Source organism: Vicugna pacos, chromosome 2 (assembly GCF_048564905.1).
Source record: "Vicugna pacos chromosome 2, VicPac4, whole genome shotgun sequence".
Taxonomy (NCBI): Eukaryota; Metazoa; Chordata; class Mammalia; order Artiodactyla; family Camelidae; genus Vicugna; species Vicugna pacos.
The window spans coordinates 18872438-18899626 of record NC_132988.1 but is presented as its reverse complement, the minus strand read 5'-3'; the positions used below and the strand labels follow the sequence as shown (position 1 = coordinate 18899626).

The following is a 27189-nucleotide window of genomic DNA, read 5'->3' as shown; positions in this document are numbered from 1 at the left end:
AGGTGCAAAATCTTCTAACACAGAGCGTATTCGATGTTGACTATCTCATGTCATTTATTGAATACTGTACTGAAAGTGGAAAACAGGATAGCTGTAGGGATACAGAATGGTTGTCAGTGTATTGGTTGTTTACCCTTGTGATCATACTGCTGACCGGGAGCTGCCCAGCATCATGAGAGAGCAATGTACTGCACGCATGTCGCTAGCCCGGGGGAAAATCAAAGTTCAAAACTGGACATACAGTTCCTACAGCATGTGTTTCTTTCACACCATCCTAGTGCTGAATCATCATAAGTTGGGGACCACATGTCCTACAGTGTGTGTTGCAGATGTGAGTCAATGATGCCACTGATTCTTACACTTGCCAGACTATTATACATGGGGTATTCCTTAACAACAGACTAGCAAATGTTTTAAGTCAGTGTGCACATTCATCATGGAGAGAGATACCAAGAGAAATTAAGAAATATACTCCAGAGATCATTAAACTGCAGCAGAGTAAACAAACACATCAGGATGTTTCCTTCGGCGGTTTCTACAGGATCCAAACTAAATAGCCCATAGGAGCCTTGCCAAGCCCACAGGGGGTTCCTGTGTCAGGAATCTCTAGTCTGAGCTTGAAAGATACCCTGGGAGGAATTCACGGGTGTCCCCTCTTTTCTTGCAGATGTGCTGTAGATCGACATCCCACTGATATAAACATCAATTTAACAATACTTTGCTCAGACTCCAATGGGAAGAACAGATCAATAGCCAGAATCCTACAGATAATAAAGGGGAAAGATTATGGTAAGTAGAGCATAATTTGTTGATTTGGCTTTAGTTCCGTCTTTGTTTTATTTTAGTGTATTAATTGAAGAGAAAGGGATTTCTGCAAAATGGGCATTTGGGAAGGCCTCAAAACACTAGCCTTACAGTGGTGCGGTAGTCAACTGCTCCCCTCTTAAAGGTCCAGTGACTCTTACAAGCCCTAGGGGTTCCATTGGGGTAATTACCTTTCCCATGGATTGAATGGTGCTCTGTGGGTCCAAAAAATTTAATGGACCTTCAGAAGTTAGCAGTTTATATTTTGCTCATCTGAAAATCAAGATGAATACCTTCTATTTATTTAACATATAAGGGAGAACTTGTCTTAACATCTTATACACAGAGGAAAAAAGAAGTGTTAAAGGTAAGAAATTTCTCAATACCCAACGTGCTAGTCTCAGCAATTAGGAAAATCATGCGTTTCAAATAAGAAAGTAATTTTTAAAGGTGTTTATTTTAGAGAAAACAAAGTAATAGACTTGTAAAAACACGTTATTTACCCAAGTCATGAAGATGGAATGTTTAGACCTTATTTTTAATAACATGATTACTAGAGTATTTAGCCATACATATTAAAATATAAAGTTAACTCACAGACAGAAAACACACTTATGGCTCCCGGAGGGAAACAACGTGGGAAGGGACAAATTGGGAGTTAGAAATCTGCACATACTAACTAATATGTATAAAATAGATAAATTACAAGTTCATACTGTATAGCACAGGGAACCGTGTTCAATGTCTTGTAGTAACTTATGGTGAAGAAGAATGTGAAAATGAATATATATACATTCATGTGTGACTGAAGCATTGTGCTGTACACCAGAAATTGACACAACATTGTCAACTGACTATACTTCAATAAAAATATATATACAAGAAAAAATTTAAATATATATAAAGTTAATATTTTTTAGTGTTTTTGTATTTACTCTTTTTGGAGGACACAGTAAATCAAATATGATGATTCAGGGAACATTGTAGATTAAGATTATTAAATTGATTGCTTCTTCTATTTATTCATTCAATACAGATATTTATTTAGTACCAGGAATGAAGCAGCTGTGTTGGTTCATGTGGTATTCAGTTATTTTACTCTATTTTTTTTTCAGGTATTCATGTATGTGTGTGTGCATCTTATAAAAGCCAAAGCAAAGAATAATGTGGTTAGAAAAAAAATCTAATGAGTCACTAGCTTGATGGAATTTTGGCTATATTTGTAGATTAAACTAAATTCTACAATCACATTAATTGGGGTGCAGCTGAAACTGGTTACAATATTGCCAGCCCTACATTTATGTATTAAAAATATAGCCACAGAATCCTTTTACAATGTATATGTATATCAAATTGCCATGATGTACACTTTAAATATCTTACAATTTTATTTGTTAATTATACCTCAGTAAAGCTGAAAAAAATCCCAAAACCAAATAACCACATCCACAGCGCTTACTACATGCCAGCCCCTGTAGTAAGCACTTTATAAATTTCACTCATTTCATTTACAGGAAAACCCTATGTGATAGGCACGGTTATTGCCCACATTGTACAGATGAGGAAACTGAGACACAGAAAAGTTAACTGTCCCACAACATAGAGTGACAGGACCTGGATTTGAACCCAGGCAGCCTGACTCCAGAGTTCATGATCTTACTCATTCAATTATGCTGCCTCTCAGTATACTGGTTGTTTAAAACTTATCTTTTCTACTTTTTATAATATCATATTCACCGTAATCACATGGGGAGGGGGAAGGACTTTAAAATGACTGTCTGTCCACAAGAGCTTTTGCCTAAAATACTTCCTGTTGATAGCAACTTATTCAAGTATGTAGTAAGTAATTTTCAGGTTAATTTGCAGCTGGCTTTATATCTTTTCCATTGCAATTGGCATATTTGTATTCAAGTCCATAGTGACATGCATGGAAAGACTGAGTTACATGGCTCTACTGGAATAGATTCTGTTAACCACAAGACTTGATAAACAAAACTTTTAAAACATTGTAAGTGAAGATATTACTTGACTAAGTGACAGTGTTTTAAAGTATGGAACAAATGTCACTTTGAAAATCTTTTATTTACCATACCTTTATTTTCATTGTGGTGTGAACATTTAAACAGTTTTATATAGCTTGACAAGAGGTCTGGCTCAGTTTGCTAGGTATATGCAGATGCATTTCTACAAAAAATTAAATATTAGTAAAATTAAGTATTATTTTTGTATATTTTAATTCTAAAGTAAATAACCATGATTTCCAAAAATATCCCGATTCTAATTTCATTGAAAATTTGGTATGTCTTGGCAGTTATAATAACAAGAATTGACAGTGCAGTCCTATTTCATTCCACTATACATGGAAGGCCCTTTAAATGTTATATTTAAGCAAAAGGAGTAATTATTTTCACTAAATATTTGTAACAAGGATCCATCTTATGGAGCAAGGAACACATTTCTGAGTTAAAGTAAATTACTGTAATAATTGTTGTGTGGCCTAACATTGCTTTTCATTTATGAAAAATGTGTTTCATTTGATCTAATGTTATGTTTATTTATTTCCAGAAAGTGAGCCATCACTTTTAGAATTCAAGCCGTTCAGTAATGGTCCTTTGGTGGGCGGATTTGTTTACCGAGGCTGCCAGTCTGAAAGGCTGTATGGCAGCTACGTGTTTGGAGACCGAAATGGGTACGTTTCCTGATACCACGAACGGCATATCCATTGATGCCTGGACAAACTGCCATAAGATATTCAAATGATTGTCTCCCTTTGGAGGTCAGGTCTGGGACACACACAAACGTTATTATTTATTTTTAGTTCCACTAAGTATGATAGTATAATTAAAGAGCTTCCTAAAAGATACTTTTTTTTTTGGTCTTTTTCATTCATTCATTTATTCAGACCTTCGTTGTAAACATATTTATTGAGTACCCGCTGTATGTCAGGCACTGGTAAAAGATGCTTCTTAAGCAAACTTGATCAAATCCATAAAATGACTTTTGAGAGCAAAAAAATCTTGAGATGAACATTTCATATTAATTAAACTCTTCCCTTCATCTTTAACATAAATTTACAACGATCACAAGCAATTTGAAAACTATTGTTTTACATGAGTTGTATAAAGATTTTAAAAATTATCTGGAAGGCTAAGAAGTTTTGTTTTTGCTAAAGTTTCAGGACTTTAGGCACCAGACTGTAATTTGTCTCCACTGATAGGAATACTACACGATTAAATTTTAGCCTGAAGTTTGGAGGTCACAGTGTGGATAATAAGAAACTCTGTGATGAACCCCAAAATAAGAATCTTGTTTCAAGGGGTGGGAATAGCAGAGTGCATGCTTAGCACCCACGGGGTCCTGGGTCCAATCCCTAGTACCTCCATTAAAATAAATACATACATACATACATACATACATACATACATACATACATTCATTTTGTTTAAAAAAAAATTGTAACAGCAACAAAAAAGGAATCTTGTTTCCCAGATCACTGGCATTCAGGCATATGGCAGAACTAATATACTTGGTCACTAAAAGGAGCTAGAAAAGTGTACTGACCCCATGGTCTTCCCTCTGTCCCTCTCTCCCAGCACCGAGTCTAGTCCTGGAGGGGAAGTATCATTCTATCATTCTCTGGATGAAGGTGGGGTTTTTTTTTTCATGCTCAGATACTTTTTAGTACCCCTCTCCAAACAAATACTGTCTTTAAGTACTTTCTCCTCACATGAGGATTTCAGAGTAGTCACCCACATTCTGGGCTGTATTAATTTTCCCTTTGGAAGCCAGGTCTGTGACACAACAGTTATTTATGATGAGTTTTATTTCAAACACTTCATTGTGTTTTTTCAGGCAAAAGCATGTTTTCATCGTAGGTATATGGTATGTTTTTGTTATAGGAATTTCTTAACTCTCCAGCAAAGTCCTGTGAGCAAGCAGTGGCAAGAAAAACCACTCTGTCTTGGCAACGGTGGTTCCTGTCGAGGTTACTTTTCAGGTCACATCCTGGGATTTGGAGAAGACGAATTAGGTACTGTACAAACTCTTTCTGTTAAGTTCCATTTTCAAAACTTGCCCAAGAGGCTTTGTTCTGCTCTGAGGAATAAATATAACACTCTCATCCTCCATTTGCTGGAAATGTCACCTACAGCGAAAGTGACCTACTGGGGAGATTCGAGATGGTTTAGTTCAGTATTCTCTTCCAATGAACTTTCTCTGGGGAGTCTTAAAATCTTATCTCCACTCCAGAAATATGAAAGTAACAAAGCGGGAAAATGAGAGGCAGGAACAAAAGAGAATTTTTGAGTCCTGAAGAGAGAGAAAATTTTAAATGTCTGGATATTTTGATGCAGCTGGGTCATATGTTGATATTCTCCACCTGAAAACCTTTGCACTTATCTGTGTCTCTTGGAATAAATTAAAAATTTGTTACAATTTGAATCTCACTTTATCCTTTATTTTCTAATTTTTTTTTCTGCCCATTAGGGCATGAAATTTGTGCAAGATAATCTGAGTGTGTAGGTCTGCTTTCCAAGAGAATGGAAATTATCTTCTCATTGATGATCTTACAGGATAACATACAATTTATTTGTTGGTATATTATCAAAATCTCTGCAGCTTAACAAGCAAAAAGAAGTTGATGTTGGAATGTTATCCACCAAAGAGTGGAAATGCTACCAATTTTAAATTTCAGAGATAAATGTGGCTTATGAAATGACTTCTTTTAAAGAACAATATCCAAACAAACTATGGTTATCATGCTCCTTTAGCCTCGGAGATAAATTTCTAGATATTAAGGGAGAATAGCTGTATAGCTGTATTTCCCACCTAAATCAGAATATTTTCTCTAAACCTGCAGATTTGGCTTCCGATATCAAACAGAGAATTTGTTGGAAATGCCCTATGACATTCACTTAGGTTACCAAGGGTCTCAGACAAGGTTCCTGAAACACAAAACACAGATTTAACAGCCACAGGAATATAATGATTCAGAGAAGTCCAACCTGTCTCTTCCTTGTTCTAGAACTGAAAGCACCTTGCAATTAATTTTCCCTTGAAATTCTCCTACGCTATTCAGAGGAACCAGAAAGATGCCCTTTCTCACGTCAATCCTCTATAATGTAATTTAAATGTCATTAGCAAACTCTGATTTTAAAATATATGTTAAGATCAAATTGTAGCAGAGTTAGAGATGAGTATTTAGATGTTCTGACTGAAACATTTTGATTTCCCCAGAACTTACTACAGATTTTTGCCATCATTCATCCTGTTAGCATCACCCTGACTGGTTAAAATAACCAAACGTCAACCCACACTTAATACAATGTTGGGAGGAGAACCAAGAAATAAAGCATACACAATTCTTACTATCCAAAAGCAACAGCATCATGTATACTTCATAATTTAAAATAAATATACCTCCACTGAATTACTCTTTAATGTGAAACTCTTTGGCTTTAATTAAGAGCCATATAAGAAAATGAGTTAGATTTTGCATTTTTTTAAAATAAAAGGCATTGAGAATCTTTTTTTCTATGCATATGGGGGTGTATTTTTAATTATAAAATGAGGATGGGTTTGCTATAAGGGTTAAATGCAGTGAACTACATAAAATACTTGATGAAATAAATATGAATTTTTTGCTTACATTCCTTCGCTTTTTAACTTCATTTTTATTTTTTTGGTTGTATCTGTATTTTTAATGTAAATTCCATGACATCCTTTCCAGAAGTAAGAAAGCAGTAGGGTTTGCTTAATACACAGCAATAGAGTGGAATAGAGAAATATAGACTAACTCAAGGACTGTTTCATGGATGAGAACCAAATATAAGTTTTAAAGCCTTGTAAACATATAATCACAAATACAGCTTCTAATTCCCTATTCATGTGATCCGTTCTATACAGTGAATTATGTGGAAGTAATGGTAATAAACAAGAGCGGTTCTCTCCTGAGAGCGTGCTCTGTCTGTGGTGGTTCATCATGGGGAACACAGCGTAACACCAAGATCTAGAGGCGTGGGGTTGAGACTGAGTACCAGGGTCTCTCTGTCTCTCTCTCCAGATATTTATTTTAATATATTTTGTTCAAAAATTTAACAATTAAAGAGGAGTGCCCAACGCCCTCTGGTATCAAATGATCAATTAATAGTGACAACTTGGCAACAAAACTTTTCAATCTTGGGTAGAATAAATCACAATAAAACTCACCATTGCACACTCATTCTACCGATATTTATTGAGCACCTGTTCTGTGCATAGCTCTGTTCTAGGAGTTGAGGCTGCGGTAGCAAATAAGACTAAAAAAAATTTAAACAGTGGTCATGAAATTTCTATCCTAAAGGAGGACAATACAAATATTTTTTTAAAAAATATGTTGTATGTTAGTTCGTACTAAAGTGCTTAGGAGGAAAACCAAGTTGTAAAGAGAGGCAGAGGTTGCTTGGAATTGGGGAAAATGCACTTTTAAATAGTATGGTCAGGAAAAATGATATTTCAGCACAGACTTGAAAGAGGGAAAAAAATGCAGCTAGTGGCAGTCCACTGACACACAGGAGCCTGGGGCAGGAACCTCCCTCTAGGTTCAAAGTCAAGAAGCCAGCGAGGTCAGAAAGAGGTGACCGAGGGGGGCAAAACATTGCAGATGGGGTCAGAACGGTTAGGATGGACACCATAGGTAAAGGCCTATGGTCAGGACTTACCTTTGCTCAGAGAGAGGTAAGAAGGCATCAGAGGGCATTGAAACAGGAATGTGATCCAGTTTCTATGAGCTAACTTGCCTTTTAAGGAATCTCTGTGGCTGGTATGTTGAGAGTAAACAGAGGCGAGTAAGAGCAGAAGCAGGGAGCTCCGTCAGGAGGCTGTGGCCGTAATCCAGGTGAGAGATTAATATCTGCTTGCTCTGGAGTAGTAGGAGGATGTGGGGAGAAATGACCAGCATCTGGATGCGCTGTGAGGATGGACTTGTGAAACTCCCACCATCTTCAGGCAAGTGATCTTCCTGAGGATGTATGAATATAGCATATATAGACATACACGTACATTTACACGTATGTTTTATATATATATATAAAATGTCTACTAGGCAATAGAAAGTAAGGCCCTGTAATATGGCAGATTAACTCACTCTACTTCTCTCTTCATAGGTGAAGTTTACGTCCTATCTAGTAGCAAAAGTATGACCCAGACTCACAATGGAAAACTCTACAAAATTGTGGATCCCAAAAGGTGAGTTTCTTTTTTTTTTTTACTGTTCCTTTATATCAAAGAATACTCTTCTCCAAGTTATTTTAGTGCATTCAAATTAGTGATAGAGGGGAGGGGATAGCTCAGTGGTAGAGTGTGTGCTTCACATGCACAAGGTCCTGGGTTCAATCCTCCGTACCTCTGTAAAAAATAAATAAATTACCTAATTACCTCTTCCTTCCACAATAAATAAATAAATACTTCTGTTTAAAAATATAAAGAGATAAAACACATTTTTCTTTTCATCTGACTGTCGCATACATAGAATTAGGATGTGGTACTTGAATCTAATTACAAGTACCAACAGAAACCTAAAAAAAAAAAAATTAGTGATAGAGTTGCAATTAGCAATTAACAGATAAACATTTCTGCTGTGTCCATCTGCTGAGTGCTGTCCTGCAAGGATCCTCAGTTCTAGCCTCTGAGGCCAGACCTGAATATCCTGAACTTTAAAGCCTGACTGGGGTCATGATCGTGTCATTCTCGTTATCAACAGGGAGCAGCGTTATTTTTGTGGCCTCAGGGTCCTCAGGAAAACGTCAGAGGAGGACCCTGATATATGAGGCAGTGGCTTCCGCTCTCATGTTGGAAGCGATTAAACCCTCCTTTCCTTTCGGGAAAACTAGGAACATACTGGCAGACGTTCCAGCTGCTTGTGTGATTTTTGTTAGGTCATTGGGCTAAGTTAACAGTTTAGCACTGGAGCCTCGTTTCACGGCTATCTGGAAGCTCACAGCCTCCGTGACAAACAAATGAAAACTATGGAAGTATTTTGTTGTTTATTTCAGCAAAAGGAAGATGGGACTGTTTTAATCCTGTAAAGAATATAATTTTCCCTCCCCTGCTCTTCTCCAGCCACCCAGCTTCAACACACACACACCTTTCGAATGATCTGGACTCATTATTAGTCAGCTGTTAATTTTGTGGATAAAATCGAAACTATGAGAAGCTGCTAAAAGTATATACTGGCAAATAGAGATTAGTCATAAGTTTAGAAACAGCTATCACAGGATCTCAGTATCCTCACAGATACAACTACCGGTGAACACCAGTGGTGGTCAGACTCTAGCTCTGCCGTGCTGGGAATTTCTGATTCTTTCCAGGCTAACTTAGCTTCATGAACCTGTTTGCAAATTCAAAGTCCCCTTTTAGGAGAATAAATTTCAACAATCTGAAAAATTTACTGAAAGCCTTCATTTAATTCCACTTGTAGGTTATAAATTGTGTATGTTTTTCTGAAAAAAAATCACTAACACACGGAGATTCTTGTCCTTTTTCCATCCCATAAAACACTATCTTTCCTATGAAAAATATAGGCTGACATTGGTACTGCAGAACAGAAAGAGGAATAATCAACACTAAATGGTCTCTCTGTGATAGAGTATCACATAGCCCCATCTGTCACACAGTGATAGGTGTAGGCGTCCTCCTCTATTTAACAGTACACGTCTTCTTTCACAGCAAGGGAAGTACCCATCTATACATTGTAAGGGTTTTTGCCCTCTTTGAGTTTGAAACCAGTGTCCCGTGAGAACTAAAGTAATGAATGAAAAAAAAAAAATCAGAAACTTAGATGATTGTCGAAGTTGGCAATATTAAGAACAAACATCAAGCTAATGTTAATTCATAAAATAGCAGCATTCTAATGATTCATAATGAGGTCTAGGGACTTCACTCAGATCTAACGCCATTCTCTTCAAAATAGTCATTGTTATTCCATTATGTTTGTCAAAGTTACTACGCTTTTGCAAGCTTTCTGGGAGTGTTACTAATTCTCCCTGACCTTCACAAAAAAAATGTTTCTCTCTTCATCTGGATTGTTTAGTCTGTTGGTGGTGAGTTGAGGTGAATTTTACACCTTCAATCCATTATTAGTGTCTAATTACCGGGGTTGCCATGAGGGACCTTGGCTTTGTGATCTAGGGGCCTCCACTCATAGGGTGGTCTCCGAGTGACATACCTGAAAGGCCCAACTTCTCATTATGGTGCCTGTTTCTGGTGAGTCGTGTCATGTGTGGGGCCGGGGTTAAGATGTGTGTTTGGTTTTCAGAAGGTGGGGGGTGTAACAGGGTCCCAAAGACACCGTCCTTGTACACAGGCATAGGCATACATTTCAAAATTAAACTGACTGTAAGAAAACATGTGTTTTCATAAACATTTGTTGGGAGCCTCATGCTGTTTCGATTTGGACGCCGACGTTTGTTATTCTAGTGGCTCTCTCTCGATGAGCTGAAGTTCTGTATAAGCAGACACTTTCGTGCATGTCAACGGGATTATTTTGGAAATACGAGCTAATTACAAGCCTAGCAGTGTTCAGGATGTGTGCTTCAGAGGAAAACTGTTTTTCTAAAACGTTTCAGGGAGAATTTGAAGAAAGAGCTGCATCAACTGAAAAACCAATACCTGGACATTTCTTGCTACATCAAAAATCTAACTCCAGTTAAAATTTTAGATTAACTGAATTCTTGTGGAAGAGTTCCAGACTTGTTAGAATAATGTTTTCAGAATAAACTTCAAACATCAATTGACTCAAGGCTCTGGAAGAGAATAACTACCAATTATAAATTTTTTATATCCTGTATTATGTGTCATGGAAGTTACATTCTTATGATCAAACATAGGATTTATATTTTTCTTTTTCCCTACACACACACACACACACACACACACACACACACACACACATACACACACAAGAAAGATAAAGAAAGAGTTTAGAAACCATATGCAAATATTCTTGAGTCATTTTCAAGACTGGACAAGGTTCCAGAATTACCACCTCAGTCTGTAAGGCCAGTTTGGTCTAAGGTTTTATGTAACTGTTGCTTATCTGTTCCCCACCCAAGTCACATACATAAGTTTACAATCATTTACAGTGGGCCTTCTCGGAAAAGGATAGCAAGATAACTTGTTATAAAAACACAAAGACCATTCTTTATAATGAAAGAGATGACAATTCAGTGAGAATACAGCGAGCTTTCTCTAAGGCTCAGCTAGAACTCAGGAGTCACTGAAGGAACAAGCAGAGGAGGGATGGGTTCTGCCTCCATGTTAGAACCGTGACCACACTTCAGAAATGTCATCAGAGGTGGAACGGCTGCATCTGATGGCAGAGTGGAGTTGGGGTGAAGTCAGTACCCGTCAACCCCCCAGCTTGCTGGGCCAACTCATCGTGTCCCGTGAAGTCTTGAGTACTGGGTGCTGCCTGCCCTGGTCTGGGACGCTCCCTCAGCCAGCAGATTTCAGTCCACTGAGCACAGGAGCTGGGCGGTAATTTTAGTTTCACTTAATAGCGCATCTGAGGCTAGTCAAGACGAGGAGCAAGTCTATCCTGGCAGGACAGGGGATCAAATGGTCTTGCCCCTGGATCTTCCTTAGTGTGGGACATCGCATTAATGTATGTCACCATACGGGGCCCCTTTGCCTGTCAATAAAGGGCAGGTGAGCATTCTGCCCCCGCCTCATTTCTGCAGAGCGCTGTGAAGATAATTAAATCATATATTTAAAGCATATTCAACTCTTTAGTATCATTGGTGTTCATCCTGTGAATTCAAGAGTTATTTTCAGGCGATTGCTTAACTTTTGAGGTGGGGTCTTAGTTCCAAAACTGGGGCCAGGGTGTCCCTGGAATTTTAAATAGCTCTGAATACCTAGTTTTCAAATGCCCAAGTCATGTCTTGGATGCTTGCTCTTTTTTAAATATTTTATTTATTTATTTAATTGGGGGGAGTATTTATTTATTTAAGTGGAGGTGCTGGGGATTGAACCCAGGACCTCAGGCATGCTAAGCAAGCACTCTAACCACTGAGCTATACCCTCCCCCCTTGGATGCTTGCTCTTTGATAAATCTTTTCAGAATCAAACAGATGCTCCTGGAGGATGGAAATTAAAGAATCCTGACAGAGTTATGAACTTTCCCAGCTTTATTTTTGTGAGAACACAATTTTTTTTCACACGATTGACAAAAATCCTTTGACGTTTTGTTTCAGATGGACTTAAACTAAATGATCTTTTTTGATTTGGAAATGTTTCCAGGATTATTTCTCCAGGAACTTGTAGAACAAAATTATTCTTAAATATGTTGATTGAATTACCGTGCACCTAGTCTTATGTATTTTAACTGTTGCTTATCTGTTCCCCACCCAAGTCACACAGCCCATTCCCCGAAGAGGTCTATAAATTAACAATGCAGATTCCCAGCTTCAGAGGTCATTTTATAGAAATGTCATGTCGCTGACTCCCGTGTGACCATATCAGGAACTGTGCCTCCTGCCTCCTCCCCGCTCCTCCCCTCGATGGCCCCACTTACTGCTCTTTGTTTATTTTTTTCTTAATATCTTCATCCTACACCTTATACTGGACGCTGAAGAGGGCTTTTTCTTTTTTCTCACAAAAATCACTTCGTGAGAGGAAATCGGTTCTGTTTATCCTTCACATATGTCTCAGGGAGCCGGCAGGCAGCTCTGCCATCCTAAAGAAAGCCATGCATAATGGAGAGGGTTTAGCCCAATAAGCCAGTCTGGTCCCAATTCATCAGTCAAAGTTTTATGCAAGTGGCCTCCCTGGGTTGATAAATCCCCCCAGTGCCTGTTGACCCAGCTGCCAAGTCCTCTTGCTGCAGGCGGTGTTTTCATGGCCACCCTGACAGTAATACAAACTGTTTAGCAGCTCCATTGACCTTTCAGCTATTAACAGGGACATAGGCTCAACGAGGGACTAGTTTTCAAACATGACAGAATTTCTTAACACTAGAGGTCATGAACAAGTATATGCCCTATAAAAATCCATTCAGCATGGTGGATTTGAAGTCTAAAAGACAGGGAAGCATGTTCCACATTTTTGCTCTTTATTTTCCTACACGTCCAATAACTAAAAATGGTATACGCTTATCTCACCAGCTTATGTTTTATTCTCAGTGTGCAACATCTTAGGTTGTGGTGCACAATACTTCTTAAGCTGTCAGATAGTTTCTGAAATTTTTTTTTATGTTATTTATTTTTTAAGTTTTGGGAGGTACTGGGGAGTGAACCCAGGACCTTGTGCATGCTAACCACTCACTCTTCCACTAAGCTATACCCTCCCCCAACTTCTGAAATTTTAAAGATCTATTATAAGAGAACGGGACAAGATCAAAGTGAACATTTCTAATGAATAGATGAGCACCTATACGTAATATACGGTAGTGGCTTAAGTGTAACTGGAGTTTTATTCATGCTTTCCCAAGATTTGTGTATGCGTCCATAGGTACACAAACACACTTAAACATACTCAGGTATTCCACACAAGGCTATGTAGAGCCATCACTTACTTAAAAACATATAGAAAATATTATATCATAATTTATAAAAAAGATTTATCTAAATGACCATGTTATTTTAAAAGCTTATACTCTAAGGCTTCCTATAGTTATATCTTATTTTCTGAAGATGTGACATGGGACCACAGCATTCAAGGGAATTTTCTGCTTTATACTGATTGTAGTCTTTCTTAAACTATCCATTTTGAATATTGGAAAATCAGTTTCTAGAGTAATTGTACGAATTGCTATGAAAACATGATTGAATTGCCACTTATAAGTGGCATTTGTTAAAAATACCTAATATGGAGATTACGAATAATTAAAAATATATTCTTCAGAAAGGGACTCATTTGTTAAGAGTCAAAAACTCTTAAAAGCGTTTCTTTTTAATACCCATGTTTCTTCCCTGCCTGGGACAGTGGTAGAAATCTGATATTATTGCAACTTCTATTTTTTTTTAATTGAACTATAGTCAATTTACAGTGTTGTGTCAATTTCTGGGGTACAGCATAGTGATTCAGTTATATATACATTTCTTTTCATATTCTTTTTCATTATAGGCCATTACAAGGCATTGAATATATTTCCCTGTGCTGTACAGCAGACCTTATTATTAATCTACTTTATATATAGTAGTATCTACAAATCTAGACCTTCTGAATATCTTATGCTTTTATTATGACATAATGTATCATCAGATATTGCAGTACTTGAGATAACGGCAGATTTAGTCTTGCATAAAACAGCTACATGAATTTGTAAAATGATGTTTTCTAGAGGAAGATGCTCTTTTTAAAGAAAAAAATTTCACTAGCATTATTTTTTTACTAATTCATTTTAGTTGAGTTAAAAAATTTGTTGCTTAAAGATTCATTTTTGTCAACATAGACAAATGAATCAAAAAGTATTAACATCAAAATTTGGGAATTTGTCATCCTAATAGTCTTCAAAGAGAATTTAAACTGACATTTTTGTGCTATTTTTAAGGACAAGAACTCATTGCAAATTTTTACCTCCATTTAAAAGCATTTAGTGATATTTAAAATGTCTGCCTTTACATGATGTAAAATTGAAACACTAGCGGATCTGCAGTTTTTTAAGTGGGAAAAAGATTTGTTTTTTAGACTACTTCTAAAAGGAAAATAGGCTTTAAGTCTTTTGAATCATGTTGTAATCAAGGTGTTATTTAAAATACCTATTTTCCCAATTACAAACATTTCTTATTTAATGTCTAACATTTTTATCAATTATGGCTTATGAATTAAGTTTTTAATTTAAAAAATTGATTTTGGATATAAATTTATGAACAGAATACAGCTCCTTCTTCATATTAGGAAACAATGCCATTAGCTTTTTATTATACCCTAATTTTTCAGGTTTTAATTTTGTACCACATCGGAATAAGTACAATTATACTCCAGGATTAATCATGGGATTTAATCAGCCTACAGGTATCTTTTGCTTGTCTACTGTGTTCAAGATCCTGTATTATGTGCTATGGAAGGAGACTATAAATAAGAATTAAGCCCCTTCTTCCAGTTTATTTGTACCTTAAATCTGGAGATTGCACAGATTGTCAAAAATGTAATATTATTTAATATTATCTAAGATAAATGTTGTCCCTCTGGGACCACAAAATTATGCCAGAACATTGTGTATTATAAATTGCCAAATAAACGGCCCAGAGGTTCTGGGTACTCAGGTGGGTAGAACTCACCATGATTTGGCTTCCTGGTCTGGTCTGTTCTGCTATGATGTGATTGCCTTTCACACTGATTAGCCCACCTATAAAAGAGAATGATGACTGCAGAGCTTGGAAATTCTATAGCTTTTCAAGCAAGTAGAGTCAGAATGACAAGAAAAGGGACGTGTTCTGAGTCCTGTCATTGCACAGGCAGAAGGAACCTTCTTAGCTGAGTGTTAAAGTGATAAGTAAGTGCCTACACTGGGTTCCCCTCCCCCAGGAGGCACTCCGTCAGCCTTGCTTGGCTCTCCACGGGGTTCCCTTCCTCCTGAGTTCAAAGCTTCACTTCCATCGCCATGTTGGTTTTGTGTGTTTCTAATCTCCCCTGAGCTACGGCTGACCTGCTCCTGGGTTGCCCCCTCCTGAGGTACCAAGTTTTGTTTCTCTTAGTGCTTTAGTTTCAAAGTTGCGTAGATCTTCAAGGGGTCTGCCCCAACTTAATTTTTCCCATAAGCCTTATTATTTTCAGTACGTGATTTTGTAGACTATAAGATTTTTCAGGAACAAGTCCACTGAATTAAAGTGGAAATGCCTATTTTTCTACATTTACCACTAACAATTATAGTAGACCAGTTTCTGAATTTAGGTCCTGGAAAACATAATACAAGAAACACGTAAGGCAATTTAATAAAATTGTACTTTGTCTTTTTTTTCCGTAAAAGCAGATGACCTTATTATCTAGTTTCATTAGTCATTTCTCCTAGGTCTTCCTTTTAAGGAAATGCATAACTTTCCATTCCTTAGTTTTCCCTGGGAAACATATACATTGAGTTGAGCTGATAAGGTTGAATGACGGCAATCCACACACCCTTTTAGATACTTGTGTATCGAGGTGGTGGTGTTTGGATAGGAAGATGAATAGGGCCTGAAATACAGGTGCCTGGCTCCCTCTTTCCTGAAGAGGGCCAGTTGAGTAGGAAGCTGTGCTAGGAAAGAGTTCCAGATGATCTGTAATTAGCTGTGTGAATGCTATTTAATCCCCTCGTCCACATTCTGATCATCTGAATTTGGGAAAAAGAAGACCAGCCCTGTCTCATGAGGATGAAGTTGAATATGAAATTATTGGAAAGTGTTTAAGGGGCTTCATTATTTGCTTTCATTGTGGTCGTATGTTTAACCCCAGAACAAAATTGAGCAAGTAGTTGTGAAAGTTGCAGCCCAAACCCACGGCTCCACCAAATTGCTGCTACCTCTGTCCTCTTTGAGTTTAGCACCCACTCGATCCCAAACTGCTGTATTAAAGCCAGCCAACACTAGCACGTACTCAGCATTGAAGTCAGAGATCTCAAAATGAAGGCATCTTGGACATGGAGAAGAGAGCCAAGGCCGAGCCCCCCTTGTTCAGCTCATTTCAAAACAGAGACATGCAGTAGTTTGAGAAATAAGACAGAACACTGGTTTTCCCATTCCAAATTTGAATTCTAGAAATATACAGTACAAATTTAAAATATATTTAATATGATACTTAATGTTCATAAGTTCAGAGTGATTATTGAATTTCAGTTTCTTTTCCCTTTACCCTAATATCAAGGTTGCTCGAGACATATATAAAAAGATTTTTCTAAGCAGCCTACACATGATATAAGGTCAAGGAAGGCATTCTTTAAGAATGAATGAAAGCAGGTGGCTCCTAAAACATTCAGTGTTTTGGTATATCTCAAAAAAACACTTGAAAAATATTCTTAGGAAAGATGTATTACCATCTGCACAGCCATGAAGTCTCAATGAGACCAATATTGCCTGGTTACACAGAAACACATTCTATTTTCTCTGTTCTCCTACTTGGAATACGATTGCATCAGGAATGTATGAGATTCCTCACAACCAAACTGAACTTCTATGATGTATTGTTGTTTTATGAACTGCTACAAAATGGTTATGTGTAGTCACAGGACATGCTAAGTCCAACAAAACCCAAAATTCTACCTCTCATGGGTAAACTGACACTGCAAAGAGAAATGTCAACATGAGAGAAGAATTTAGTGAACATCCAGATGAAAGAAAATCATCTAGACTTAAAAAAAAAATTAGTTTGTATGTTGACCTTCAAGAAATGCACTAAAATAAATATTTAAGAGATGACACGGTGAGGAGAGGGGAGGGATAAATTAGGAGTTTGGGATTAACAGATACAAGCTACTCTATATAAAACAGATAAACAACAAGGACCTACTGTATAGCACAGGGAACTACATTCACTATCTTGTAATAACCTATAATAGAAAAAGATGTAAAAAAAGAATATATATGTATAACTTAATCCCTATGCTGCATGCCAGAAACTAACATAACATCACAACATTGTAAATCAACTATACTTCAATTAAAAAAAAAAAGTCGGTAGAATAATGCCACAACTTAAAGCCAGCCAACAGCTTCCTACCCCTGAATAAAACATCACATGTGCCTATGCAATAAATAAATAAGACACAGCACTAACACACAAGTGCTCATTCCTATGCCTCAAGCTATGTAAATGGAAAACAGTAAAATCTATCCCATCATGAAAAATTTTCTGCTTCCTTACTTTTTTTAGGTAAAAGTGCTGAGTAATGGTTTTAGGAACAATGAGTGGTTATGGGTTATTGCTGTATATCAGAATGCTTACAGAGTGAGGAAATCCATTAAACCACAGAATCTATGGTGGCATACAAAAACTGCCTCCTTGTGCAGAGGCGAAATTCCATCCAGTCATAAGATTTCGGAAGCCCTGACCATACTCATTTCATGGCCCCGTTAATCGCTACTGGCCGGGAATGGTCCTGATTTAGGAAAGTGCCCCTCAGGCTGGAATATGCATGTGAATCACCTGACAGGCTGGCTGAAGTGCAGATTCTGATTCTGTAGGTCTAAGAGCTGGGGTCCTTGAGAGTCTGCATTTCTAACAAACTCCCAGGTGACACTGGGGCTACTGCTCTGGGACCACACTGAGTACTGAGGATTTAGACTTAGCAGTTTTTTCCTGCCTCACGAGAATGGGAAAAAGCACGGGAGAAAAACAGTTTTGCCAAGGTTACAGTCACAAGGGAACACTTTTCCATGCGCCCCAAAGTGAATATGGATAAAAGAATAAGACAGTTCTAACAGCACCTCCTTCATCACCTCAAGCAGATTGACTGAGAGAAGCTATGGAATTATTACACCTTCTGAAACTTCCAATGAGTTAGGATTTTATAAATGAGTATGACTCATGAGCTATGTGCCTTGTTTTATAGTAACACAAATTAAAAATCCAGACCCCTAACAAAAATTTCAGAATGAGTCCCTTTACTTTTTGTAAAAGACACAGTAGATAGATTTCTGCATCACTCACTCCGAAGAGCAGGGCTGCCAAGACAGAATTTACCCCTGTGTTTCTATACAAATGCACAGAAGACTTCTTATAATTGATTGGTTCATTCATTTATTAAATTAAAATCATAAAATTAAAACCATCCTTCATCCCACTGCCCGGGAGACATTCACAGTTGGCCTTAGCTGTTCACAAAGTCATCACATATGATGTGTGTTATAAATTACTCAGGCTTTTCAACTTCCTCCTTTATTTCAAGAAAGTATCTGAAGCTTTACGCTACAACACAAAACCAGCCAAAGTACGTTTCTGAGAAGATGTCTTACATTTCTGAAAACAATGCTTTATACGTTAAAAAATGTCGGACAATTTTCTGCTCTAGCCCTTTAGTGTTTCATTATTTGTCATGTGTAAAGGACTGGGAAATGTGTTCTTCTGATCTACATTAAGTTTGAGAACTTTGGGGATAACTGTCAAAAAATGGGCACCATATATTGTGTATTTCAAACCTACGTATCCTTTTGGGTAAATTTTCTAGTTTGAAAGCTACCTCAGACTTCATTCAGTAGAGCTAAGGATCCAAAAGTTTAGAAAGTAATTGTTTCAAAGAAGAACAAGACTAAGCAATTCTTATTAGGCCTGCATTAAAACACCCAATTTCCTAGTCCAGTAAAAATAAGAATGAAAAATGAGTTAATCTATCATAGGTATATACTCCAGATTTTTGTGCAGGTCTAGGTGTATAGATGTGGAAATTATGAATACACAAGATGGTCTGTTTCAAGGTGACAATAATAGTAAATTTCAAATGAACGTGTTTTATTCCCTTTCCTTCTCCTCATTCCATGTAAAGGAACCCCATTCTTTTCAATGGAAGGAAGAAATGTCACTAGAACAAAGAGTGGGTGGAGAGGAGACGGATGGTTGGCATCACCAAAAACCTTTGTCAGACTTTCCCAAATATATTACTAGAAAAATAAATTTTCATATGCTGACTTAATTCCCAGCTGGAGGAGAAAACAATCATCTCTCTTTATGTCATGCTTACTTCTTAGCCTGTTGTTTATTTATTATGATTATAATTAGTGTAAAAATGCTTTATTTAAAATGAGTTTAATCATGCCTTAGAAGAATTTTGTAACATTTGAGTTAACTTAGACAATAGAGAGAAATACAGTGAGTGTTTTTAGTTTTATGCTTATGATATAGAAGTACAGGGATTTGAGTTTAATGTTATCCCTCCCCTAAATAGTCCACATATCCTGAATATTGTCACTCAATAGCATTTTAAAGAAACAAACATCCTTTTAAAATCCCATTAATCTCATTTACTCATTCAACAGATTTTTAAGAAGCATCTTCCATGTGCTGTATAGTCTTCTAGGTCCAGAAAAGACACGAGAGAAGAGAGGGAAATATTTGTCTTCATGGAGTTTATAGTCCAGAAAATGTATTTGAAAAAATTTCTACTATATACATTTAATTTAGTTTGATAAACGTTTATCAAATGCTTATATGGTATTTTCCTAGCTCCTATGATTATAAGTAGTTGAAGGAGATAAGATACTTCAGTAGCTTAAATATTATCTTTCTACAACATCCCTCAATCCCAAATTAATACTAAATACTTTTGTGTTTGCCTGTCTGTCTTCCCCCATGGTGGTCTCCATGAGGATCAGAACCCTGTTTTGTTTCTGTCTTATCCCCACGAAGAGCACAGTCCCTTGCAGAGTAAATGACTAGACTTGAAGAGGGTTGAATATGTAGTTTGTGCCCCCAGGAAGCTTTCATGTCAATGGGGAAGGGGAAATAGGACAACTCGTTCCTTCAGAGAGGTGAAGTCCTGTAAGTGATGAGCTATGTTTTATGTAACTTTTCATATTAAAGGATTCCCCAATAGAATAACAGTCTAAAAGGAGGGGGGATTTATTTAACATGCTAAGTGAGGAATATTAGTTATCAACTTCATAAAGGAGAAATAAAGATCATTTTCCTAGCTAATTAAATAAAAATGTAAGGGAACCATCATGTTTATAAATGACAACCACACAGTCTTAGATAAGCTAAGTAAGCCCAAGGATGAAGTAATCCCAACCACAGATAGATAAGCATTTGCTCAGTCTCAGGTAAAAAACAACTTAGAACTCCCTCCACAATCTCAGTGTCCACATATTTGAATGTTTGGTGAAAAATAGTCAAAGTATTTAATTGGAGGATCAGCTAGGAAACAAGGATCAGATACCCTGCCCTGAAGAAGTGCGTTTCAGTAATAAATCCATAGGCATCACATCCCCTTATGTTTTCCCAGTGCACTTGCGTCAGTGTCCCTACCCTTTGTCTCAGACAGACAGCATCTTCTGGCTGTTGTTTAATCAAAGTCACCTGCATTCTTCTTTTTTCTTTTTTTGAGCAGCTATATAGCTTTGTGGGTATAATTTTTTTTTATTATTGAACTACAGTTGACTTACAGTGTTGTGTTAATTTCTGGTGTACAGCATAGTGATTCAGTTATACATATATATATATATATTCCTTTTCGTATTCTTTTTCATTATTGATCTCCACGTTGTCTTCTCTTTAGCTTCATCTACTCAGGCTTAAACCATATCGTCACATGAGCTATGTGCCTGCATATTTTGCATCACATAGAACATGTAACATTCCTGACACATTCTACCTCTGGGTCCCTTCTTTTGAATGAGTCAGAAAAAGAATGAATGAGTGAGTAACAAATAGAACTGGAAAAACAGAATTTCAGTCACCAGTAAAACTGGAACAATACCTGTTCACTGAATATCACTCAGTAAATGATGGTGGCTTGGGAATCAGAAGAAGTTTATGACTCCTGAAAACTGCTCTTCTGATGGTCAAAAATGCGACCATCATCTCACAAACAAAACGAGAAAGAAATAGAGCAGACATGGGCTGTTCAACAATAAGCAAGCACAGATGATGCCCTCACTTTCCTTGGCATGACCATTTAACATTTTCTCCACCTATCACACTCTTTCCTTACTCCCAGAAGGACTCCATTGGGAGCACATGGAAAATATCTGGTAATGTGTTCTGAAGGAACATGTGGAATGCCTTAAGTACCTTTCACATGAATCGACCATTTCTAAATTTAAAGAGAGGTCAAAGAGATTTAAGGGAGTTTTCTGAATTGTCAGGTTAGTTGCAAAACGCAACACCTTCAATGTAGAGTGGGATTTTATTGGAGAGAGGCGCTAAAGAAGTCATTATATATATTTTAATATGGTTTTGAGCCATTGTAGAAACAACCTGAGGTCAGGCTCCAAATTATCACTGTTCATCTTGCCTTAGGGGCATAACAAGAGAACCTGTCTCAAGAAATCTGATTCTCAAGGCTTAATTATTTGCTTCTCTCGGAAAGCTGTATCACTTACCTCTTGCGGTGGTTTTGACCTATAATTATCATCTTCTTTGAGAGGGTGTTTAAGGACTCCAGCTGCTTTGACTATCCTAATGGTGGTGATGTGACTGGTGAGGAAGCTGTCAGTCTACATTCTTTCGCTGGAAAGAGCTTTCTCACCACAACTGTGGCACAGGTCTCAGTGACTCGTAGACAAGTACCACGACATTTTTTCCCAAAGATTAGGTAATGAGCAGTTGTGAGCATGATTTCAGCCTGAACCAGCTTGAAAGATAGCATCTCATTCAAAAACAGTAAGAACTGTGAAAATGTTCTTCTGAAGGCATCTCGGTCCCTCTCTAAATAATGACAGCCGTAGAGCAATTAAAACAAAGTCTATGACTTTTTACATGAGAGGTGAGATGTTTTTGTTTGCTACTATTAGCATTCTTTTTCTTTATAGTGGGACAAAATCAAATTATAAAAATACGTAAATACATATACGTATGTAAAATCTTTATATATCTCATTCTTTGCATAAAGAGTTTAAACTTTGAATCAGTTGTAAACACATACATATATTATCCTTGTCCTTTCAAGAACAATCATTCTAGGCAAAGCATCTCAAAAGAAATGTAAGAGTGAAACAAAAGAAGATTCCTAAGCTTTTTAGTCTACAAGTGCTCATTTTGGTGGCTGCCTTCAACTGTGATATTGCCAAATATGCCAATGACTTGTGAAACCTATCTCAGATACTGGTCCTAAAAATATTTGGAGTTCTGGGAGGGGGAAAAAAGGAGTTTTAAAATACCTGTTCATCTTTGTTTTTAAAATTGTAATTGCAAAAATTCTTAGCTACCAAAATATCAGTGTAACCTAGTTACCTTATTAGTCAACGAATTTTGATCATGATAAAGTTTCTTACAATGTTTAAAATGTTCCCTTTGGTTCAAAACTGGTTGGTTTGTTTCCTCACAGGCAGTGTGTGTTTTCTATTCTTAGAAAGTTCTCAACCTTCCTGTCTGAGTCGCTTCAAAGGAAGGTCTCTTTAGAAAGCAAGAGGCACGCTGCGTAAGCTACCAAATCACTACACTTCATCCCAACCAAAATGCTCTTTCAACGGTTGTGTTTTAACACAGACCTCTGATGCCTGAGGAGTGCAGAGCCACGGTGCAGCCCGCCCAGACCCTGACGTCGGAGTGCCCCCGGCTGTGTCGGAACGGCCACTGCACCCCCACCGGCAGGTGCTGCTGCAGCCCCGGATGGGAAGGCGACTTCTGTAGAATCGGTCAGTGCCGCTGTTGTCCCCGGGAAGGCGTGGGCAAGGGACAACCCCCGGGAATGCAGGGATTTAACATCAGTTATTTCCTTTAAAATTATCTAGCGTTCAAAATTGGCATTTCCAATCATAGTAATGCTTAATCGATTTCTGAACTTGTACATGAAGTCTTTGCCATTTTCCTAATGTAAACAATTCACTTATATAAGTTCATTGTAAACATGATTGAGTTCATTCCCAAAGTAGAAAATGAAAGCAGCACAACTTAGATCATCGCTGTGGGCTCTCAGTCCTGAGTTTGAGATTTCACACCAGCCAATGACCTGGTGTTTGCAAAGTCCCTTTCTAGATGCCAGCATTTTCCGGACACTCCATAAATGCCCTCACTGAATTTACTGCTTGCTCTCTTGCTGCAGCGCACTGAAAACAGGGGTTTTCAATGGGTGTTTTTATATAAACGGGGAAAATGCACTTATCTAGAGGCATATTATGAGATTTTTTAATTCTTTTTGCCACTCCCTTGTGAATCATCAACTAAGTGTGCAGCTGCTCAGAGAGAGCAAAGGAGGTTTATTCCTTTAATTTGAGACTTCCGCAATCACATGCAATCATGTTTAAATTCTACTTGGTGTGAAGTGAGAAAATTAGATGAATTTATACCTGGAGTTCAAGAGGTGTTCTGCTGCAAGTACATTTTCAACAACCAGCATGCACATATTACTTACAAAAGATTTTGATCTCTACTACTTCAAATATTAAAGCTAATGAAAATTAAAAGTCCCAAGTTAATATTTAATGTTATCCTTAATTCATAAAGGCCATCTTTATTCGAAACATGTATTTGTTTCAAAAATATTATAACCATCACTTGTTTACTTTATATGTTGTCTTTAAAAAGGACACAACATTTCAAGTCACATATGCAGTATACATTTTAAGCTTAAATTGCTTCAGCACTAATATTTTACGTGATTGATTGATACTATGGTTATGTATCTCAGAAAGAACTATCCTAATGAAAACTCAACAGGAATTAAGTAATTACAATATTTAAAACAAATGCTTACATTCTATGACCATTCTGTCTTCCTTTTCATTCGCTGGCCAAAAAATGAGAATCAGTGTTCAAATGCAACAATATTCTAATCCCTGATAATGTATCTTCCCTCTGCTTCCCTTATGTGGTTAGTATCTCTGCTGTTTTAGTCCTTACTTACATTTTGGCTAACCTCTTAAGTCACCTCAAGTCATCAGATAGTAAATATTATTCAGTGCCTTCTAATAGCAGTATGTTAAGCTGAAGGTAAACAAATAATTTTCAATATAGGTGGTATGATACATACCATAATAGTTATTAATAACATGATATAAATGAAAATAGACATTCTTTCAATTAATATGCACTTTTCTTTCAATAAGGTGCTTTAATCTTTCCACTAAGTCAATTTAAATAATTTGAACATATAAGATAAACCAGAACCATTTTATGAAAGTAACATATTTGTAGTATTTTTGACCCAAGCAAAAACTTTTACTCATCACCCATGAATTTAAAAGACTGTATTAGTCTATTTTCTCCTTGTTCTTTCTTTCCCGTATGTCTGCCATGGACCCCTGAATTTTGATGAATGCACTGGAAAAGGTTAAAATAACCCTGTGCCCTAAAAGTATAAAGACATATATTCAAGGAATTTGATTCTGTCTACAGTGGCTGCACATCTCAGATCCATTTAGGGACAATTAAGTTATATACTGAATTTAATGTCTCCATCTCCTTTTAGCAGTAAATCTTTACATTCTCTACCTATATTATAATGGTAAACATTCTGTTAGGAAGACATCCTGTTCCCTGAAAAGGATGGCTTTGAACATCTTTCATGGGCCAACCGCACTGACCCCAAGAAGGGGCTTCAAGGTGTAATCAGAGATGAGGCATATTTCGTGCACCACCTGGGAGCAGGGAAGGGGAGGAAGCCAAGGGAATCCACGTGGTGGATCCTCCCTCGAACCAAAATCGGAAACTGACCATTTCTTAACATTGCCTTGGTGATACTCCAGGCACTGGGCCTTCCTCTCTGGCCACGCCCTTCCCACTGGGAGATCCTGGGGGAAGGGAATGGGAACATAGAGATACTTGGAAGGCCCTCTGTTGGAGATACCCTAACGGAGCAGAGCTTTGAAGGAACTAAAATCCTCATTTTAAGCAGAGTCAGTTCTACGAGCGATTGACATTCCTTCCTGATCTCTGCTTCTCTGGATGATCCATTTGTCTACAAACGTCTCCCATTAGCTTCTGAGTTCTGGCTTCCCAATGACTGAAGGCGTGAGAGCCTTATTTCTTCGCATTTATTATCTTTTGGATCATTTTGGGACCGGCTCCCTCCCCTCCCGCCCCTTCCCTTCCTCGTCAGATATTTATTGACCTCATACTCAGTGCTGTTTCTGACTTCCAGAATGGAGTGTGATTTTATTGCTCTTTTTTCCCTAGCGAAATGTGAGCCAGCGTGTCGCCATGGCGGTGTCTGTGTTAGACCCAACAAGTGCCTCTGTAAAAAAGGATATCTTGGCCCTCAGTGTGAACAAGTGGACAGAAACCTCCGCAGAGTGACCAGGGCAGGTATTCTTGATCAGATCATTGACATGACATCTTATTTGCTGGATCTAACAAGTTACATTGTATAGTTTCTGGGGCTGTTTGAATATTCCTTTCCAATGGGCATTTATTTTTTATCCTGTCATTAAAAAGAACGACTGTTATCCTGCTACACACTCCTGTGATTTCATTTTCTTTGATTAATTTAAAAGTCATTTCCAGAAATGTGCAGATCCCGTGTGTGTATATTGGCACGTTTGTTCACATATGCACGTACACACACACACTCACAACCCCTAGGCGTGTGGTTGCATAACAGATGGGTTTTAAAAATATATATTGCCCTGTGTGGAGTAATTTATCCGGAAATTCCATTGTAAATTGATAACGGAATTTTTATGTCACTAGAAGAGATTACATGACTTCCCAGGAATTTTCTGTCTGTAATCACTAAAGTCAACTTCGACGGAGTTTTAAAACATTACTGTGCAATCTGATGGATTTAATTTAAAAAAGGCCATATTTTTATATTAAAGGACTATGATATAAGAGAATGTTTCAGAACTCCCTGAGGAACTTCTGAGTGGGCAACGATATAAAATTGTAATCTTCATTTTTGTTATTATATCCAATTGCAGAATGTTACGCACTTACTTTTCTATTGGTGGAGAAATCTGGTTCCCCCAGCTTAATTTCAAGATTGTTTTCAAGTGTTTTATAATTAAATCAGAACAGCATATTCTAAAATCAGCCCTCCTAAAAGGTCTGCTTTTATTGTATAGTGTATTTAACAAGAGGCACTGGGTTTGTGTTACATATTTATATTTTGTATTTTATTTTTATAATATAGACGTCACCTAGATGAAACACCTATGCCCTGTCCTGTAAAATACTAAGGTTACATTTGTCACCAACTTAATTGGAAAGAAGGGGCGTGAGAAAGCAAACAGCCTTTAATGTGCTGTGGCTCTAATCTAGCAATGTGTCCCTGTGCCAACATGTAATCATTAACGACGGATGAAAAAGCAAGAAAACAGCCAATCCTTATAAAATTCCAGCATTAAACATTTGTAAAGTGCTTTTCACCATAGCAAGACTGTCAAGAGTATATGTGATTAGAATGTTGCAGATTTCACACTGAATCAAACCTCACTGGAGAAGAGTTCACTCATTTTTAACGGATCTTGGCTCTGTAAGCTGTCACTTGTGCACATTTTGAATATGATCATTCTTGCCAAATATGACTTTTAATGTATATGTTCCTTCAGAACGCAAGGAAAATCCTCTTTGGTTCATGTATGAATAAATGTTCTGTCAATGTTCTGTTCAGGTTTTTAAAGAAATGCCATGTTCTAACTTAAAACTGCAAAAAAAAGTCTGGTAGATACTTTTCTTCCTGGTTTTTTGAGGCCAGCCTGCCACGTTTGGATTATAACAAAAATATCAGGCCCCTTTGCTCTACTGGAAAAGGATCTCCTCGTGACACGTGCACACTCACTCTAGGTGGTCCTTCTCTAAACATCTGTTCCTCCAGAATCTAAATTGTAGAGTAGGACAGATCAT

At 37.3% G+C, this 27189-nt stretch overlaps 1 protein-coding gene across 1 annotated transcript in view; it reads left to right on the top strand.

The window, feature by feature from the left end:
- HHIP (hedgehog interacting protein) overlaps positions 1–25798 on the top strand; it is an 85848-nt gene extending 60050 nt beyond the window's left edge. The window contains exons 8-13 of the mRNA XM_006209918.3: positions 668–789; positions 3370–3493; positions 4704–4834; positions 7947–8028; positions 22894–23042; positions 25522–25798. Of these exons, the coding sequence (XP_006209980.1) occupies positions 668–789; positions 3370–3493; positions 4704–4834; positions 7947–8028; positions 22894–23042; positions 25522–25715 (802 nt within the window). The 3' untranslated portion in view covers positions 25716–25798. The remainder of the gene's footprint in view (positions 1–667; positions 790–3369; positions 3494–4703; positions 4835–7946; positions 8029–22893; positions 23043–25521) is intronic.
- The last annotated feature ends 1391 nt before the right edge of the window (positions 25799–27189 follow it).